The sequence below is a fragment of the Bos javanicus genome, chromosome 17 (assembly GCF_032452875.1).
Source record: "Bos javanicus breed banteng chromosome 17, ARS-OSU_banteng_1.0, whole genome shotgun sequence".
Taxonomy (NCBI): Eukaryota; Metazoa; Chordata; class Mammalia; order Artiodactyla; family Bovidae; genus Bos; species Bos javanicus.
Genome location: NC_083884.1, coordinates 63,397,399 through 63,419,258, shown reverse-complemented (window position 1 = coordinate 63,419,258; position 21,860 = coordinate 63,397,399). Strand labels below are relative to the sequence as shown.

Here is a 21,860-nt window from a genome sequence, read left to right as displayed (position 1 = left end):
AAGAGTACCCACTTCCCCACCCCTGCCGAAACCCAGCACAGGCATACCTCAGTGATATGCTTGTTTGGTTCCACTGTAATAAAGTGAGCATCACAATAAAGCAGGTCACAGATTTTTGTTTCTCAGTGCATACAAAAGTTATTCTTACACTATTCTGCAGTTTATATGCTAGCAATAGCATTAAAACAATGTAGATACTTTAATTACAAAACACTGTTAAAAAACGCTAACCATGGGCTTCCCTGGTGGTTCAGTGGTAAGGAATCCACCTGCAAATGCAGGAGACACAGACTCAATCCCTGGTCTGGGAAGATCCCACATGCCTCAGAGCAACTAAGCCCGTATACCCCAACCACTGAGCCTGTGCTCCAGAGCCTGGTAGCTGCAACTACTGAGCCCATGTGCCACAACTACTGAAGCCTGAACGCCCTGAAGCATGTGCTCCACAACAAGAGAAGCCACACAATGAGGAGCCCACACACCGCAACTAGAGAAAAGCCCACGTAGCAACGAAGACCCAGCACGAGGAGCAAAAAAATGCTAACCATCACCTGACAATGCAGGGTTGCCACAAACCTTCAATCTGTAAAAACTGCCTATCTGTGAAGCACAGTAAAATGAGGTATGCCTGTATTTGCCTCATCCTGGGTGTGTGTGTGTGTCACTGTTACAGGCATTTGTGTAACTCTAGGCAAAGTTAAACTTCTGTAGATACTTGGGAAGTTATTCAGATATCCTCTCCTGGGAAATACTTTGCCACATGCTTAGCCTATTCTTCTACTTGACTGTTAATTTATAGAACATCTGTATGTTCTAGACATTAATCTTTATTTTAAATGTGAAAATCTTCCCCTATTTATCACCTGTTGACTTTAAGGAATTTTGCTGAATCTTAATTCTCATAAAATCAAATTTATCAATCTTTTATTTTATAGCATTGATGGTTTCAGCTTGGTTCAAACACCTTCCCAGGTAAAACCCCAAATAAAGATATTTTCCTATATTTTCTTTTAAAAGTTTTGAATTTTGTTATATTTGATTTTTCAATCCATCAGGAATTGATTTTTATGAATGGTATGAGATACGGATCTAATTTTTTTTTTCCGTAACAGTCAACTGTTTATACCATTTATTGAAAATCCTCTTCTGCCCAAAAACTGAAATGTCACTTTAATGCTCATCTCCATTGGAATACAGAGAATACAACCCCTTGCACTTTCCTACCATAAGCACTGACCACACTCTAGATCCAAATGTCTGGCTACCAGTCTGTCTCTTCGATTAGACTACTGAGTTCCTTGATGACAGGTGTCAAGACTGGCTGACTGTGGAATCCCCCCAAAACTGGGCACAGGGCTAGATACTACTCAACAAAGCCTTATATGTATTTTAATTTTTCATTTCACAAATGAACTAAACTCGAAATCAAGAGTTAAATCATTTTCTGCAAACTTCACCCCCAACCTACTGGAATCCCATGTCTAATTTGGCAATGCTAGAATTGGCTAGCTTAAAGGCTCAGTTTTTGACAGTAGAAAGACATACTCAAGTAGCCTTAACAGATATACCCACCATTATGTGTTCCCCAAATTAACGAAACTCACCTCCAAGATGAATAGGATGGTCTACATTCATCCACTTGGATTTGGGCAAGGCCACCAACACCCCTTTCTCCCTCTTCATCAGCTGCATTGTAATGGTATCACCAACAACATACTGACGTGACTCTGTGGCAACAACACTGTAACATGGACATTCATATGTAGAAGGGCAAGCAGTTGGTAGACTGAGGTCTAATCTGGTAAACACCTCCATCTTACCTCTTTAGATCCTTCTTATGCACAGAACTGTAACAGATGGGACATTTACTCCAGGTCTTCTCACTCAGTGAAAGATAGTGCAGGATGCACGCCCAGCAGAAGATGTGTCCACAACGGGTTATCTTGGCTGCAGTAGGTGGATATAGGCATATTGGGCAAGATGGCACTTCATGGCTACAAATGCGCTGAAACAAACACCACCACAGGTTAAACTGCTTTCAGAACTGACTAGGGACTGTCAGAGCCTCTTCCATCCCCCTCCGCATCCCTATACATCTCTAACAACACATCTTCATAATACAGTTCAACAGTGCAGGTATATCCAAAAGAGCACCTCAAGCAAATCATTAAGGAAACCAAAATAATAATATAATAAAACCACCATATAACAGGTATTTTCAGAGTTCGACATCAAAAGGAAAAAATGACAATCAATATAGATCCCATTAACAAAAAAAGACTTATATGTACACATACATAAAGGCAGGATTCCCTGGTGGCTAAGATGGTAAAGAATCTGCCTGCAATGCAGGAGACCCAGGTTTGATCCTGGGTCAGGAAGATCTCCTGGAGAAGGGAATGGCAACCCACTCCAGTGTTCCTGCCTGAAGAATCCCACAGAGAGAGGAGCCTGGTGGACTACAGTCCATGGAATCGCAAAGAATTGGACACAACCAAGTGACTCATGCACACGCACACACACACACATGCATAAAAAGGATCTAGAAGTAATGTACCAGGAGGAGTCAGTGAGGCTTCTACATTATGTCTGTTTTTTCCCTAAACCAATGCATATAGAACTTAAGTTTCATAGGCTTTCCATGTCACTTTCAGATGATTTTATGAATTTTCACAGTAATGAGAGTGCAGGCCTTGGAGTCTATCACTTTGAAAGGTATTCTACATCACATAACTAGGGGTAACAAAGGGATACCCAGAGCCTGTAACTTCAAGAGAAGACAAGTGCAGCAGTAGCTTGGACTGCAGTACAGCTGTGGGGCTCATTTCATCTGTCACAAGGCCAAGGCCAAATCTCATACTGATGACTACACATGACTACCAATGAAGCAGTGTACATGTTATGAGCCCTTCCAGGGTCAGGAGGATAACCAGAGTTCTCTATTCCCCTGCTTATGTCTTCCCAGAGGAGAGGAGGTAGCAGACAGGACTGTTATTACCCTCTTACCCTGCAATGCCTAGTCCTGCAGGAGCCAATTAGCAGAAAATCAACTTTAGACGAAACCAGCAGTGAGCTCTGGAAAATGCCCACAGTAAGGCTAGACAGAAAGATGGATCAGCAGTGCACTCAGCCAAAAGCTGCTGTCACCACAGTCCCTCTCTTTAGTTCACTCTGCCACGCTCAGCTCACAGCTGAGCTGAACTACTCACCACTTGTTCCACAAAGTCCCAGTTGACTAAGGTATCAGGATCAGCAAAATGAACTGTGTAGTCTTGGTCTTCAGACACCACAAACTGGCAGCTAGAAACAGGGAGAGACAAGAAAAGGGCAGACTGTCAGAAATCATTGACAAGCCCTCAGCAGAAAGTCACCATCTCTTCATTTAGAAATCAAACGCAGGAATTAGCAGCCAGGGTCTGTGAGGCACTGAACTAGGACTTCAGCCTGAGTTCCAAGTCCTGACTTTGGAGGGAATCCAAAGACTCAGCGGGTAGGAGTCCAAATCCATGAACTCTGTTTCCTTTGCTCCTGGGCCCAGCCAAGCTGCCTGTAGGCCCTCCCCTCGAACTAAAATTAGCCTAGACAGTGGCTCCATCAACGAGAAGGGAAGCCAGATGTCCTTCCTCACCACCAGAAACCACCAGTCTTCAAGGCAGCAGCAAAGACTGTCCCCACTCAGTCATCTGAGTACCAGGATTTTTTGTTGTTGTTTGTTTGTTTGGGGTTTTTTTGGGCCACGCAGTATGGCTTGGGGATATCTCACTTCCCCAATCAGGGATTTAACCCAGGCCACATCAGTGAAAGCCCAGAATCCTAACCACTATACCACCAGAAACTCCCACCAGTTTTTTTACATAAAATACTAAATGGTTACTTCAGTCTAGACCCAAGGTCAAACTTTACATGAACTAAGGTCACACAAAAGGAAAACAAAAGAGAATCAGTATCTGAACAAATGCATGCCAAACACTCCAGCGTGGCATTCGATTCTCCCGTAATTAATTTCTCCTCCTCTATATGTAAGAGGAATAGCTGAATCTCAAAGTGGTTAGGTAAGTTACTCAAAGTCTAAAGCCAAAATAAGATTCAAATCTGGATTCAATTCCAAAGGAAACATTTTTACTACCTCATCACAATACTAAAGCATTAACTTATTTAAGTATTATATTATTTTAAACACCAAGAACACGTGCTTGAAACACATATGTGTTTTCAAGGCCAGGTGAGAAACAGAGGGAGCAATCAACTCCCTTTCCACCTCTCCCACAGTTGCTTAAAAGAGGCCTCTCAGTACCACAAACGCCCAGAGGCTCATTTCACTCCCCTCCTAAGAGTAGAGGTACTCACTTGGCTTGCAAAAAGAGTTCCTTATTAAAAGGCTTATGTCCCCACTTGTTCCTTTTTCCCCAGCTGCCATGTCCACTGCCTTCAAAATGACCAGCCTGGCCACGGGGTTCAAAAGTGAAATTCAACAAGTGGTTCAGGTTGATCTTCTTCGGACCAGAGAACTGGGCAGGGCTAAACTCTGCCCGTTGAGCCTCTGCTACCTAGAGAGAATGAGAGCAAAGCAGAGGATTTCCAGTTAGGATGACACTTGCTACATGACAGCAGAAGCCAGCACACCCCTCCTCCTACACGGCTTAACCTATGAGCTAAGTAAAACACAGGCTTTTATTTGGTAAACAATCTTCCCAAGAGGGGGTAATGAAAAGGCCACCCAAGATCTAGACGGGGGTGGAAAAAGAGAAAAAGAGCCTCAAACATACAATTACAGATACTTATAAACTGTTTAGTCTACCCTAAGTGGCAATTAACCATTACATGACAAAACCCAGCATGAGCTCCTCTAGCTATCTTGAAGCACAGAGATTTACTTACTGGATTAATGTTTTCACAGTCCCATAAGATTCCGATACCTTCACTCTTGCTAGCTACTTGCTCCCTGGTCTGTTTCTGGCCAACGTTGAGTCTGTGGAACTACACTCTGGAGGCGGCCTGCAGGCAGCTGCTAACTACCAAAGGCTTCAGGATCCTGCCAGAGACCTCCCATCTAAGACACACTCTGCTATTCACTGTTAATTAAAACTGACAGAATTAGAACACGTAGGCAGACTAAGCTCTGTGTCCAGAAATAAATCCAATCAGCACATTCCAAAACAGTTTAGCAAGAAACCAGCTATGAGAAATGCCACTGCACACAGAGATGGAATCTTTATCATGCTGGGGCTTTTGGAGTCCACTTGACATTCCCAGACTGAAGTGGTACACGTACCTGCTGTGAATCAGTCAGTGCATTTTCTAACCCCACTTTTACACTTAAATTTCAAAAGCACTTGGCCCTGTCACTAAATACTAGTAAACAGTCGCCTTACAAGACTATATACCATTACATGAGTCTCCTATTATGCTTTAGTATCGGATGCAGACTGTTCATGGCTTTTCCAGTGTTAACAAAATAATGCTATGATAAATACACTTAACAGACCTTTGTGCACAAATATTTGAGCGCCTACGATTATTTCTTCTGAATGTATAGTAGGAATTATTGAATCAAAGGAAATTCAAATTTAAGGGTTTTGCTGCTTATTAGTGTATAAGCAGCACCTGCACATACGTGATAAAGAAATCTAAAGAGTACAGACAGGATACAGTCAAAGATACCTTCCATTCCAGAGCCAACCAATATATCCTCTTGAGATCTTTTATGCTTATAGAATCAGAGTACATGACCTTTATGATTAAATCCAGCAGCACAAGATATAGTCAGACAAGCTCTTATCGTAACAAACACTCCACACACACACACCTCCACCCCATCACTGTTTATGTAACTCACCACAGGAAGCGCAGGACTTCCTGGTCATCTCTTACTCTTACTCCCTAGATTCTCATCTCCAATTGGCTCCACTTCCCCTAATCAGTCTTCTGCTCCAATGCCCCAAACCTGGATAAGAGCTTGTGTTCATGCAACAAAACCCCCCCAATTCTCATCCTCTACCTTCATCTTTTTACTCTAACTGGCCCACTGTCTCCGACACTGCCCATCATAATTCCTGATTACAACTTCCAACCTGTCGCCTCTTAGTTCCTTGACATCTTCTCCTCTGATCTGCTTACCCTCTACCCTACCTCTGCTGCCCACTCCCATGAGCACACCACCTAGAGCTGGACTGTCCAATAAAGCAGCCACTGCTATCCAGGCATGTTGGCTACTGAGCACTTGATATGTGGCCAGTACCACATTGTTAAACAGCATTTTAGCTATATGGGATTACCTATATTAACATTAATTTCACTGTTTTTACTGTGGCAACTAGTCTATGGGGTCGCACAGAGTCGGACACAAATGAAGCGACTTAGCAGCAGCAGAAAACTTTGTTACATATGTGGCTTATTTAGCCTTTTTTTTGCACTGGAGGATAATTGCTTTAAAATGTTGTGTTGGTTTCTCCTATACAACATGAATCAGCCATAAGTATACATCTACCCCTTCCCTCTTGAGCCTCCCTCCCTCCCTCCCGCAATGGCTTAGCATCTCAACTGGACGGCACCGCTCTACAGTCCAGACTGCGGTGGTAACAATTCTACCTCTTCCACCATCTTAGCTTTGAGCACCCTACCAGAATCTCACTCCTTTCCCGGCTTGTTTCTGTTAGTTCTGAATCTGACAACAATTTCACCTCCACTGGGATCTCCAAACCAGTGATCCAATCCCCGTCTCCCCAAACTTTTTCCCTTGGCTCTGATTTTATGGTCCATCGCCCCATTCTCCTTGTTGACTGTACTCATCTGGCAGAACGTCCCCCTGATTAATCCACACCAGCATCAGAGCAAGTAAACACGGCTGAAGCTGTGCTGTGCCAACCATACCGTGCCAACCAGCCTCAGTAAAGCAGACTTTTGTGCTGCCCAGCAGTCACACTACAATCTGATTACACTTCTGTGCTCCACTGATTCCCCCCAGTCCCCGAGACAACTCCTCCAGTCCTCAGGCTTCCAAACCTTCTCTCTCACCTCCTCTTTGATATGTCTCTGAGATAGTAAGAACAATCAGAGAACTCCTACGCTTTCCTTCCAGTCGCCTGCCTTCCTCTATTACTGTGGATGAACTGGGGAAGCTCCTAAGCCAATTCCTCAAAAACTCAAGGTCACTTTCAGCAACTCTCTCCCTTTTCTCTCCATCACCTTTTCCCTCTCACCAGAACAATTCCATGAGCAGAGGTATGCTGCAATTTCTTGAACCTTAAAATCTCTTTTGAGTTCACATTCCCCTCAAGCCACTGCCTCTCTGGTCCCCTACAAGAGCAAAACCTCTAGAAACTAATTATCTAAACTTGCTCTTTCTTCTTCCCATTCTCTCTAAATCTATGTCAATCAGGTTTTGTCCTCGTCCACTCCACCAAAGCAGCACAAGGCCCACAACCTGATCCACCTTCATATTTCCAAATCTAATAGTCAGCTTTCCAACTCAATCTTCTTACCCAGCCTAGAAGCACAAGACAAAAACTGATCACTTTCTCCAAACGGTTTTTAGTTCTCTTTCTCCTTTTTTGCAGGTTCCTTATCATCCTGACTCCAGGCTCAGTCCTTGAATCCACTCCCTTTTTGCAACACTCACTCCTTCAAGATCATACTTAGTTCCACAGCTGCAAACACCAAGTGTACCTGGACAGCTCTCTAGCCAAGGTCTTCTCCTTGAACTCTAGATTCAGTTACTAAGAGCCTAGCTCTACTTAGAGATCCAATACACAACACTTCTAAATGAAGTTCTTTATCTCAACACCCCGTCTCCTCCCCAGCCCAAAACCTTGTACCTCTTGAGACTGCCCCCATTTCAGCACATGGTACCTGAATCAGGCCCTTGTCAAAAACATTAGCCACTATTTCCCTGCTTAGACCCCACATCTAGTCTATTTAAAAATCCTGCTGGCTCTTTCTGCAAATATCTCCCCAAATCTGCTCATCTCGAATCATTACCACTCTGTTTCCATCACTTGAACCAGGGATACCTTAATAAGCTCCTAACCAGTCTCCCTGTTCCCACTCTCCCCTTTAAACTCAAGGGCACGTTCGTTACCTCACTTCTCTTTTGAAGCCCCCAACAGCTTCCCATCTCTCTGAACAAAAGCCAGTGTCCTTCAAGGGCCCATGTGATCTGACCCTCTCGCTCCCGTTCTGGCTTCATTTCCACTTCTCCATCCACGGCAGCCTATCTGCTTTACCTTGAACATAGCAAAAGCACTACCACCTCTGGTCCTACATATGTGTAAACTCACTCTTCCTAACGCACCCTTCCTCAAAACTGTACTGGGTGCTCCCTGCTTCCTTCAGGACTCAGAAGCCTCAGAGAAGCTTTTACCTTCTCAGGGCAGCTTTCCTCACTCACCTCCTAAAACTTGTCTTTATTACTCTCTATACCTCTCCCTCTCAGTCTACTGTGCTTCAATAAGCACTTACCATTGTATTTATTACAAAACGATTTGTCTCCCCAAACTAAAATATAAACCCCACCCAATGTTGTATTTCAAGCTCTAAACGGTATTTAGTGCACATTAAGTGAGGAATAAATTTCTGGTGAATGAATGAATTCTTCCATGAGTGCATCCATTAAATCTTATTCTATACTGGCTACACAGTATGGAATGTTATGTATGGAACACAGTATGGAACAACAGGATAATACATTTAACCAATAATATATTTAACTTTGAGAGCAGTTGGGCTGTTTCCTAAATCACACAATTACAATGTGGCAGTGAACTCCCTTGTACATAAGTCTTCATGCACTTTCAGAAGATATCTAAGGAACTCCTAAAATCAGAGTACCTGGGACTGCTAGATACTATACATGGTTCAGATGGTAAAGAAACCACCTGCAATGCAGGAGACTCAGTTTCAATCCCTAGGTCATGGAAGATCCTCTGAAGGAGGGAATGGCTACCCACTCCAGTATTCCTGCCTGGAGAATTCCACGGACACAGGAGCCTACTGGGCTTTAATTCATGAGGTCGAAAAGAGTTGACCCCAACTGAGTGACTAACACTTTCACTTCACTTCATATGTCAAATTAATGTCATTAAGTAATGGTATTTTATTACCTAAATATTCCAAAGGGTACCTACAAATCAAGAGTAGTAATAAAAGGATGATACAAATTAAGGTACCCTAAATTTGCTACAGAGGGTATCAGAGGATGAGATGGCTGGATGGCATCACCATGCAATGAACATGAACTTGGGCAAACTCCGGGAGATGGTGGAGGACAGGGAAGCCTGGCGTGCTGAAGGCCATGCAGTCACTAAGAGTCGGACACCACTGGGGCACTGAGCAACAACAACAAATTTGCTACAATGTCTCACAATCCATGATTATAATGTCTTCTTTCTCTAAGGAAATTTTCTTAATCTTTAAGAGAAGAAAGGAGGCAAAGTTCCAAAATAAGTTAACCCTCAACTACTCAAAACTGCTCCTTCTGGTTCTTCAACTACTCAAACAGTCTGAGAAGTGGGGACCTCTTGCTCCACACCTTCTCCAACCACTAATAAACTGGGGGTGGGGGAGTCAGACCTCATGCTTCTTATGCTCTAGAAAGGACATTCTAAAATTCCGTACCTCATCTCGTCTTCCACCATTAAAAGAAGAGCTAAAGAGTTTGCTGCTGCTGCCGCCGCCCCTTTGAGGAGGCATCTTATTAAAAGTTTTGCTTTTCTGTGAATTGGAGCGACGGGACTGGTTGATAAAATTTTCATTTTTGGGGTAGGAAGGTTCACGTTTGCGATTGTAACGCTTGGATCCACTTGAGTTCTTTCCATCTGAAAGCAATAAATGTGAAAAAATTAGTTAAGAAATGATACACATACTTGGCCAATTACCCTCCACCTCCCATTGAAATTGTATTTAAACAAAGGTAAATGGGCCCTTCCATGACCTCCAAGAAATCTGGTTGGCCCAGACCATTAGTGCTTTGGACAAGACATTACACAGTAAGGCGGATTTCCTTTTTTATTTTAATGAAGCCTAAAGGGTCCCTCCCTGAGAAGGGACACACTACAGATCAAACTGCGTAGACTCAGTTCACAAGCTCTCTTTATAACAGAGCTTAACCACTGCTCTTGCAAAAGTCCATTCAGACACAGTGATAGAAAAGGAACAGGAAAAAGTCTGTCTGTATCAGGAAAAAGTACTTTATCTGGAGGCAGGAAACAAAACATTCTTCTTAACTTACTGCAGCACAGCTAGATCCTATACTGCAATGGTGTGGTCTCGTTTCCAGCACATATATATTCAAGAGGCACAAAAACAAAACAGTAATTACATGTTTTAGAGGTCAAACTGAGAGGCTACTAAATTCACAAAGGACTCTAACGTGTATCAGCCTAAGTTATATCCTTTTAAAAACTGCTTCCTGCTTTTCTTCCTCCAGTTACCAGAACATATGTTCAATTTTGGAATTCAGAAAGAAAAAATTTGTCAGTGCCCACAGAATACCAAACTATAGTGTTTAATTTCCTTTTAGTCTCCATTTTATACACTCATCACACACTTCCACAAAATGATAGGCATATAAGATATACTGTCTTCCACTTATTAATCCATGAGCTAGTTCATGCAGCCCTAGGCTTCAAAAGCAAGATTAACGGCCACATTGTACCTACTGTATGCTTACATACATACAAACATAACATAACCAATTTGCTTTGTAGCTTTTGACTGCAACTCTTTGTGACCCCATGGACTGCAGCCCGCCAGGCTCCTCTGTCCATGGAATTTTCCAGACAAGAATACTGGAGTAGGTTGCCATTTCCTTCTCCAGGGGACCTGACCCAGGGATTGAACCCAAGTCTCTGGCATCTCCTGCAGGGCAAGCGGATTCTTTCACCACGGTGCCAGAGCCTCTTCATACAGACCTGTGTGCATGATTATGTCAAAGTCTCAGAGTAGAATTAGCAGACCAAGTATGCTCATAAAGGCTTTTACAAAATCCTCAGGTTGCTTTCTAGAATCACCGCACCAGTTTATTTATATTCTAACAGCACTACAAAAGAGGATATCTTACTACGCTCTTTATAATACTGAGGTGGATAAACTGTGCTAAATTGAAAGGTCAAAATAATTTGTTTTAAACGTGAATTTCTGAAGACTAGCAGCAAACATTTTTTCTATTAACCGTTTGTATTTCGTGTAAAGAGTTCGTTTGTATTTTTTGCCCCATTTTTTTCTACTGGAGAACAAAGAACTCTGACCAGACAGTTAACATGTGCCAAAGTTTGCCAGCTTAAAGGGGGGCAAAATAAAACCTGAGAACCACACCAAGTAAGAAAAGGTGAATAAAGGTGGAAGGACCCAGATTAGTCTTTGGAAAAAAAAAAAAGACTAATTTTTTTTCTTGTCCCTTCAATACTCACTCCAGTTTGCCTTATTTCAACATAGAGATCTGACCAAATCAATTCTGTACACTAATTCAATGGCTTTAAAAGCAATAACAGGACTCCTGGTTCAAGATGGTGGAGCAGAAGGACGTGCGTTCCTCTTCTCCCGCAAGAGCACCAAAACGGCAATTAGCTGTTGAACAACATCAACAGGACGACGCTGGAACCCACCAAAAAAAGATACCCCACGTCCAAAGACAAAGAAGCAGCCACAGTGAGACGGTAGGAGGGGCACAATCACGATAAACTCAAATCCCATACCTCCGTATGGGTGGGTGACCCACAGACTGGAGAACAGTAATACCAAAGAAGTTCTTGCAGTGCTGTGAAGATTGTGAACCCCAAGTCAGGCTTCCCAGTCTGGGGATCCGGCAAAGGGACTGGGAATCCCCAGGAAATCTGACCTTGCGGGCCAGCAGCATTTGATTATAGAATTCCCACACGATTGTGGGAAACAGACTCCAGTCTCAGAGGGAAGAAAAAAATTTTTGCAAGGACCAAGACCCAGAGGAGAGGAGCAGTGACCCCACAGGAGACTGAACCAGAACTACCTGGTAGTGTTGGAGGGTCTCCTGTGGAGCATGGGTTAGCAGGGGCTCACCACAGTGATGGGGGCACTGGAAGGTCCCCCTGGCGTAAACCTTCTTGGAGTTTGCCATTAACCCTACCATAGAGCCCGCTGACTGCAGGGCTGGGTCGCCTCAGGCCAAACAACTACCTGGGAAGGAGTGCAACCCCACCAATCAACAGATAATTGAATTAAAGCTTTATTGAGCAAGGCCCTACCCACCAGAACAAGACCCAGTTTTTCCCATCACCAGTCCCTCCCATCAGGAAGCTTACACAAGCCTCTTAGCCTCATCCATCAGAGGGCAGACAGAAGCAGCAAGAAGCACCATCTCACAGGAACTAAAACAAAAACCATGTTACAGAAAGTTAATTACGAAAAAGCAGAAAGTTATGTCCCAGAAGAAGGGACAAGATAAAACCCCAGAAAAACAACTAAATGAAGTGGAGATAGGCAACCTTCCGGAAAAAGAATTCAGAATAATGGAGTGAATATAATCCAAGATCTTGGGAAAAGAATAGAGGCAAAGATTAAGATGCGAGAAATGTTTACCAAAGACCTAGAAGAACTAAAGATCAAAGAGATGAATAATACACTACAAGGAACCAACAGCAGAATAACTGAAACAGAAGAATGGATAAATGACCTGGAGGACAGAATGATGGAAATCACTGCCACGGAACAGAATATAGAAAAAAGAATGAAAAGAAATGAAGACAGCCTAAGAGACTTCGGGGACAACATTAAATGCACCAACATTCACATTATAGGGGTCCCAGAAAGAGGCGAGAGAGAGAAAGGATCTGAGAAAATATCTGAGGAGACAAGAGCTGAAAACTTCTGGAACATGGGAAAGGAAATAGTCAGCCAAGTCCAGGAAGTACAGCGAGTCCCATGCAGTATAAACCCAAGGAGGAACACACAGAGACACATAGAAACCAAACTGACAAAAATTAAAGATAGAGATAAGGGAACTCCCGTCCAAGCTAGCTGATTTCTCAACAGAAACTCTACAAATCAGAAGAGAATGGTGGGATACATTTAAAGTGATGAAAGGGAAGAACCTACAGCCAAGAAGATTCCACCCAGCAAGACTCTCCTTCAGATTTGATGGAGAAATCAAAAGCTTTCCAGACAAGCAAAAGTTAAGAGAAGTCAGCACCACCAAACCAGTTTTACAACAGATGCTAAAAGGAACTTCTTTAGGCAGGAAACACAAAAGAAGGAAAAGACCTACAGAAAATAAACCCCAAACAATTAAAACGGTAATAGGATCATACATATCGATAAATACCTTAAATGTAAATGGACTAAATGCACCAACGAAAATGCAGAGACTGGCTGGGGAGATGAAAGCATGTGCATGTACGCACTTCCACTTACCACATCACTCTGCTTGACCCCCTCCAAGTTGTAGGCAATTATATTGTTAAGTTAATCATGTTCTCATTATGGCTTGCAACTGTAATTATCTCTTATTTTTTCTCTAGCTATTGATTGGGAAAACTGATTCAGAATTATCTTGAAAACTTTTGAAAAATACACACACTCAGGTATCGCTTTTTTTCTCCAGAGCTCCAGATATGTTTCTAATGAGCAGTCATGTTTAAACTGGACTACATAATGATGTTTTACTTTTACCTAATTTGTTTCATTTTTTCATTTCATATTCAGTGCTCCCATTTCATTTAGTTTATGTTCTCCAATTTCTCTTCTCTTTTTGACGTTTCCTCTCAAGCCTTTATCAAGTGTAGTAGAGAAGCTTTTGTATATACATATATAAATATGTATAATATATACAGTTTAGAAAACTTACCAATTTTTGCCTAACTAAAAAAGTTATGACATTTTGACTCCACGTGTCTGACTTAGTATGAATAGAATGCTAGATTACTACTTAAAAAATAGATATGCAACAAAGCTTTACTATACAGCATAGGGAACTATAGTCAATATCTTGTAATAACCCATGATGGAAAATAATTTTAAAAAATAACATGTGTGTTTATATAACTGAACCACCTTGCTGTGCACCTGAAACATTCTAAGTCGTCTATACGTCAATAAATTTTTCCTTTTAACAGAAACAGAGAAAACAGAAGTTGGAGGGACAACTAATGAAATCCACTAGGCTTACCCTCAAACTTTAAGGTGGTGGTTAATTTCAACGTCAAGAAGACTCCAGCATGAGCCTCAGAAACCACAAATCCTCGCCCCCCCCCCCCAGTTTAATCCTGTTTATGTTAAAATGTACAATTAATAGAAATATGTCTGCAAAGACAACACAGCAGGCTGTTGATGACAGTAACCTTTGGGAAACAAAACTATCCACTTTGGCCTAATACAATGGTTCTCAATCCTGACAATTGGCAGGAATCACCGAGATGAGCTTTTAAGGGATTCTTGTGCTGAGGTCTCACCCTCTAAGATTCTGACTTAAACAAACAGTCTTACTGTTCTGTATACTAATAATTTGGATAATTTAGTAACTATAAGTACCTAGAAGAAATTATTTCCAACAAGATGACCAGCTTCTTTACAGCAGACTAAATAAATCCAAAGCATATCCTCAGAGAAAAGGAAATGGCAGCTGATAAACCAGAATCCAAATTTTGAAAGCAACCACCTCACACTCAGTTTTCCAGCAACATAGAAAATAGATGAGAGGTACACCATCCTCTTCAAACCTGACCAAACAGTCCTGTGAGATGGCAGCACTATAAACAGAGAACAGATGGTCCAAGAAACACTGCCAGGCTAGGGTTCACTCCTGTCCGTCACCTTTTAATCCCAGTCAGGGAAAGTGGCCAGAGTTTAATCTTAAATTAGAATTTAAGAACTAGACTTTTACCTACTATTGCAGTTAGCAACAGTTACTGTCAAACATGGCCATCAGTAGTAACAACTAGAAGGTGAGGCTTCCAACTCATACAAACGTTGCCTTGCTCTCAACCCATGGAATTAGTTCATAGTAACATTTCAAACAAACAGAATTCACAGGGATACAGAACTCCAGCTAACCTTACCATGAAAATAAGAGAGATTTTATGAAGAGGATAGGCATATAGGGAAAACGTATGTTCCCCAAACCTTACTATCCAAGACTATTTCAGATGACCTGGCATTGACCCTGTTGTTTCCAAAGCTTAACAGATTTAGACTGTGCAGATTTAGGTAAAGTCAGGTTCTACACTGCAAGGGCTCAAGAAAGCAAGCTGGAACTCTGAAGAAGGGCTGTTTTCATTTCTTCACTTGTTACCACACTGGCAAGGAAACAGTTTCGTAACGCTTACAGAACTCCTCTGACAGTGAAAACTGCTCACTCCTAAAACATTTCAACATCTGACCACATAAAGATTCATGATTTTAGTTGCTAAAACCAACTCTTTCATCTTATATTTACCTACAGGTATGAAGTCAGATGGACAGGGAAGCCTGGTGTGCTGCAGTCCATGGGGTTGCAAAGTCAGACACGACTGAGTGACTGAACGACAATAATGAAGTCAGACATCTAAAGTGAGAGGCTGCCTCTTATCTCTAGACCCAGCCAACAGGCAGCTAAAGACTGAAGGAACAGTCAGGCCTGGGCCCCAGAGATAAAACTCAAGAGTGTTGTTTTTGAGGTGTCCTATAGGCAACTTGCCAGAATCTACACGTGAATAACTTGGGGGTTGAACTTGGCCTCCCTTCTCTGATAGGTGACAGCAACGAGATGATCTGCTTTACATTTTGGAAAACAGACAAAATAGTCACACTAAAGCTCCTAGGACAAACATATTCCCTGTTGAAAGTTTTAGATTTCAAAGTGGTTGTTCTCTGTCCTGGCTGCATAAGAGAAATCACCTGCAGAAACTTTTAAAACTATGGATGTCAGGGCCCAACCTAGATGTAAAGAATCAGAAAGAACTGCTAGAGAACATTCCCACACATCCTTACTTTAAAAAAAAAAAGGTCCTTAGGAGATTCTAATGCATACCCAGAGCCGAGAACTGCCAAAAACTACCGTCGAGACACATTCCAAACCGGACCATTAGTTAAATGGCTCAAATTCAGCACTCAGGATCCCAGAGTCAACAAGAGACTTGAAAACTTAATTGGTGTGTCTCAGCTGTTCCACATTTCCCTCCGAGAAAGGTCTCTTCAGGTAAAAGGAAGCATATCTCAGTCTCTTCCCCATTACCAAATCACAGTCCATAAATTTTTCAGTGAAAACAATTGGCATTATCAACATTTCTAGTTCTAACAGGTGGCACAACCTAGAGGTCAGAATAGCAGCCAGGAAGTTTCTGCTGCTGATTCATACCATAGCCACAAGCAGATTGCTTATCCATCATCCAGAGTGATTGACAAGCACCTCCAGAGGGGCAGCGTATGGTTTACTACAGAATCCACTGATAACAAACTGACTCCAGCTGAAATTAGTCATTCTGAATGAAAGGAAGGGGGCGGGGCAGATACCAGTAAGTTACATGCCTGCTAAGTGAATTTATACAAAGTGTATTCAGGAATATTGCCTAGGACTTCCTACGAATTTACTTGGACAAGCACTCTAACTAAGCCCTAGTTTTCTTATCAGTTAAAATAGGGTTAATCCTCTCTCCTCTCTCCTCATTGGGTCATAAGGATTAAGAGAAAATTTCTGTAAAATGCCTACCATGGTGGCTGGTAGGCATTTTACCTACCGTGGTGGTGACAGTTGCTACTGTCATTTGAAAGTCTACTTTTTTTTTTTTTTTGGAAAGCCTACTGTTACAGCTTGCAAACTCTTGTAACTTCCCTAAATGGTGTTTATTGAAGGTTTCAAGTCACCTCAATATTCAAATCCATCTAAAACCTCCAGGTCCATTTACAGCTCAAAGGCTTTCTTCAAGGTAGATTACCACCAGGCACCCGGCTTCTGGTACCAGAACAAGAGGAAGAGTGTCAGGACAGTGCTTCATATCGCTAACCTCAAAATAACTGCTTCATAATACCTGACCTTCCTTTAACCTCCATGGCAGTACCATCCCCCACCCAGGAGGATGGAGCAAGAACCTGGTTCTGGGCCAGGGTCCATTGTTTGCCCATAAACAGCCAGGTCTCTCTCTTGCCTCTTTTTGCTTTCTTTGCTCTTTCTAAACAACCTTCCCCAAACTCTAACCCACCTCTCTCCTCTGGGCTACATTCCTGGGATATTCACTGTTGAACATTCTTAGAACTACATCTTAACCCTACTGGAACAAAACTGTAGGAAGAGAGCCAAGAAAAGAAGTATTATGTGACTGTTTGAAGCAATTAATCAAAGCAAAGAAACTGCTATGCCAATCTGGCCGGAAAGATCAAGTAAATCCTAGTAGCCAAATTGACTTATTTCCTGTGTGCATGAAGGACAAACTTAAGCCAGTCGCAGGAACAAAACCTCAAGTATATTAATCATGTAACTAGGAAGCAAATAACCATTTACGACAGGCATGGTTTAGAGACTAGAAACCAAAGGTTTTTTTTCTCATGGGAAGCAGGGAAAGGGAAGCGGAAAAGGGAATTAAATAGTTAAAAACTGAAAAACTTGTTCTTGTTACTTTGGTGACAGAAAGACAAGTTATGTCTTTTCACCTTACTTTTCCTTTTCTTCCTTCAACTTAGTACTCTTAAACTCAAGAGGTCCTTTCAACAATTTCCAGCTCAATCAAGTACATCCAAGTGTTGAGCCAGCTTTTGAAATCCTACAGAAACCCTTTTACGGAATTATGCCGAATTTGAATCTAGTGTTTTGTTAGAGTGGCCACCTAGAAGTCACTGGGTAAGAGGCGCTGAGTGCTATCTGCTGTGGTAGCACTGGTCTTAGCTGCAATCTTCTTAGGGCAGAATATGCTATGAAGAATTCTATTTAGCTACAGACCTATCCTTCCCTTTTGCTAAGGGAATATATTAATAAATAACAGTAGTCAGAAAAGTAGGCAATAGCAATGGCAAACATTCAAGCTCTCTCACAAACACATTAAACAAAAACTAATGCTACAGGGGGACACCTGTGTATTGCATAAAACCCAGCAAAGAACTCCTTGAACTGAGTTTCTACTTCCTTCCTCAGAAGCTTTCAATTAATAAACGGAATAGTGTTTTAAGAGTATTTTTATAGAGTGTTGTTTTTTTTGGGGGGGAGGGGGCAGTTTTTTGGTTTTTGGCTGTGCCACATGGCATGCAGGATCTTAGTTCCCAGACCAGGGATCAAATCCGTGCCCCTGCAATTGAAGCAGTGTCTTAACCACTGGACAGTCAGGGAAGTCTCTTTATGTATTTGTTAAAAAAAAATTCACTTTAGTCAGAATGAACCCAACAACTTATATTTACTCTGTACAAGTCTGACAAATACCGGCTTTTGTCAAACCACACAGAACTGTTATCATCCTGTGGGTTAACGACAGCTGCACTAGTCAGCACAGTCACCAAGTCAGAGATCACATGAGGGAAATGCCTTACATGCCTCAGTTTTTTGTTGCTATTTTGTCTGAAAGTGAAGTCGTTCAGTCTTGTCTGACTCTTTGCGACCCCATGGACTGTAGCCTACCAGGCTCCTCCGTCCATGGGATTTTCCAGGCAAGGGTACTTACTGGAGGGGGTTGCCATTTCCTTCTCCAATTTACTTTGTCTAGGTTCTGGTAAACTTTCACCTGCGGCCTCACTGAACAGTAAAACAACTTCAGGCATTTATTGCAACTGGCTCATGACCGTATGTTAGTGGCTTAAACAGGAGCGCCCGGAAAAATTAGTTGAGAATTCATATAGCTATAAAACCAGAATCTTTAACATCTAGGAACAGAATGCAAAAGTAATTTATCAACTACACTGAAAATTAGGCAGACCACTCACTCTAAACCAGCTCCAACATGGGCCAAGAGGACTGACAAATCCCTAGATCTTGGGGGATCTGTGATAAACCTACACATGTGCAAAATTCCAAAAGTAGTCTCCATAATACTGCCTGACGTGGCCTGAGAGTCTACACTAATCTCTGCTTAAGATATTAAAAGCATTCATTTCTTATCCAGACAACTGGTTTCCACCTGAGTTCCAAAAGCAAACTCTAGAAACCCTCAACATACCAGGTAAATAAGTTTGCTCTATCGAGTAGATTAACTCTGAACCACAGTCAGCATTACGGCTGTTTATGTGGTTTCTAAGTTAGGTCTGCAGTTTTCTTAACCTTTTTACCCTTTAAACAACTGGAGTTCCACATTTCAGGGCTCCAAATGTTCCCCTCTCTGCCACACATCCCCCCTATTCCCACGGAAAATATTTTCCTATTACTGCTAATATAATCAGAAATACAAAAGAGCAGAGACAAGTGTCTCTGCCTTTGAAGTAAGGCAGAGAATATTCAACTCCAGACTCTGCCAACTCCTGAACTGCTGGTCTCTCACCTTTTTCCTTCTTCAGATGTGAACAATTCCACCCTGCTGGACACGTTAGTGACTGGAGTATTGGGGAAAAAAAGTAAAAGCCTAGTCCAGTGCTTGGCACATGGTAAGCCCTCATAAATGGTAGCTATAACCATCATGATGGTTGAAATTCAATACTGAGAGACATGGTTACAGAAATGACAAAATATTTCCCCTAAAAGGACACAACCCTAGCCTAACAGGTTATGTCCATGCACATTTGGTACCTAACAGGTGTCAGGTACTCTCCTGAGCCATCAGTTAGTTCATTTGTTTGCTAATTTATTTTCTCACCATCTCCAACATACAGGTAAGAAAACAGAGACATTCACTCAAGGTCTAAACCTAAAAAGACTGAATCCAGAGCCTGTGCTCTTAACTCCTACTCCACACTAAACAAAGCCATTCCAAGATGAGTCCTCTTCGTCTGAGCGGAATCTGGGGTCAACTTATTCAACATGAAAATTTGAGTTTAACAAATATTTAGGCGAGCCTCCTCCGTTTATACTTGAATACTACCCAATGCTAACTCAACATTAAAGGGTAGATCAACTTGGTGGTTTTAGGAGCTGCACACTGATGCGTCTTCGGGCCTGGCTGTATAGACTAGCTGGGTGACTTGACCTTTTCTGAACCTCAGTTCTCAGAAACAGCAATTATCTCCCCGAAGTGTTTCCAGCCTTAATGCAAGGATTTATGTAAACCAGGCAGTTCTCATTAAGTGTTAACTGTAAGTAATGGAAGCCATGGAAAAGAGACCGGAATAGCAGAAAGCGGAGCCTTACCCTGGGTGACCCAGGAGACATCCGAGGAAGGATTCTGCACCCCCACCCCAGCATTAGGGGCAGTCGCCCCCCGCCCACCGCCTTGGGAACCCGCCCTTACCGCTCTTGGGTTTAGACTCGCCGGCCGGCCCCGCCGAGGCGGAGCGAGGCGGCTGTTGCCCTTTGCTGCTGCCCGAAGAGGCGGAGGAGCTGCTGGAGCCGCTGTTCTTGTCCATGTCGGAGGCGGTGGCGGCGGCGCTGGGAGAGCTCTGCGGCATCAACGGGGGCCTTGGCGGCGGCGGCGGTCGGAGCGGAGCGGGCGCGGCGGGGACCCAGGCTCATGGCGTTCGGGGCCGGCGGGGGTCGGCGGCGGCAGCGGTTCTCGGCCTTCATGGCGACATTTTTCCCTGTTTCCTTTCTCGGCTTCTCAAACTGGAAGGAGAAGCGGCTAGAGGGGCTGCTGAGCCCGACGGCGGCGGTGACCAAGAAGGAGGAGGAGGCCGGGGCTCGGAGGTCCGGGCCGGGCCTGGCGGGGCGGAGGCTGCGGGGGAAGGGGAGGCGAGAAGGGAGGGTGCGCGAGCCCCGCCGGCCGGCCGGACACGCTCTCCCGCCGCGGGGCAGCGGAGAGGGCTGGCTGTCTTGGTGTCGGGGACAGCTGTCTCCGACACAGCGACCGACACTCGCCTCTGGGCCGAGGCCGAGCTGCTCCGGGAATGGCGACGAGTCGCCAAACAGCATCTCGAAGAACCCGGATGGACTATATATATAGTGGAGGTGTGAGAGTGAAGCATGCTGGGAGATGTAGTTTTCTGTCTACATCCGGGTCCAATGATTCTTTTTTTCTTCCTTCCTCCTCGCTGTGTGAGAGAACTTACAGCGTGGTTGGACTTGCAGTCCAGGTTTTAGTCTTATTACACTAATGCACGTAATAATAATATAAACTACTAATCAGTTCAGTTCAGTCGCTCAGTCGTGTCCGACTCTTTGCGACCCCATGGGCTGTAGCACGCCAGGCTTTCCTGTCCATCACGAACTCCCAGAGCCTTCTCAAACTCATGTCCATCCAGTCGGTGATGCCATCCAACCATCTCAGCCTCTGTCGTCCCCTTCTCCTCCTGCCTTCAGTCTTTCCCAACATCAGGGTATTTTCTAATGAGTCAGTTCTTTGCATCAGGTGGCCAAAGTATTGGAGCTTCAACTTCAGCATCAGTCCTTATAATAATGCATCAAAACATCGGACTACCTGTGGAATTCCTTTACTGACTCATTATTTTATAGTTCTTATTCTAATATTAATATCAATTTATTTATGGCTCTTATTCAGTCTCCTAATAATAATAATAGTGACAATAATGACAATACCTTACATTTAATATCACTTCCTCGTACAATTACTTCATTTTATTGTGACTTATTAATATAAATCATTGTTAATATTTCATTTCGTTGTTAATAATAATAGTTATCCAACTTTTTGGGACCCCATGGACTGTAGCCTACCAGGCTCCTCTGTCCATGTGATTTTCCAGGCAAGGGTACTGCAGTGGGTTGCCATTTCCTTCTCTGGGGATCCTCCTAACCCAGGGATTGAACTGGGGTCTCCCTCATTGCAGGCAGACACTTTACCATCTGAGCCACCAGGGAAGCCCTAATAGTTATCATTGAGCGCTTATTATTAGCA

The 21,860-nt window shown here is 43.0% G+C and overlaps 1 protein-coding gene across 2 annotated transcripts in view; it reads right to left on the bottom strand.

Annotated features, from left to right (window-relative positions):
* Positions 1 to 20,457, bottom strand: part of RNF10 (ring finger protein 10) — a 33,176-nt gene extending 12,719 nt beyond the window's left edge. For both annotated transcript variants that reach the window (XM_061385046.1, XM_061385047.1), the window contains exons 1-6: positions 20,301 to 20,457; positions 9,613 to 9,812; positions 4,348 to 4,547; positions 3,210 to 3,300; positions 1,821 to 2,005; positions 1,605 to 1,741 (exon numbers count right to left, since the gene is read on the bottom strand). In XM_061385046.1, the coding sequence (XP_061241030.1) occupies positions 1,605 to 1,741; positions 1,821 to 2,005; positions 3,210 to 3,300; positions 4,348 to 4,547; positions 9,613 to 9,812; positions 20,301 to 20,457 (970 nt within the window). The remainder of the gene's footprint in view (positions 1 to 1,604; positions 1,742 to 1,820; positions 2,006 to 3,209; positions 3,301 to 4,347; positions 4,548 to 9,612; positions 9,813 to 20,300) is intronic.
* Positions 20,458 to 21,860: the final 1,403 nt, after the last annotated feature.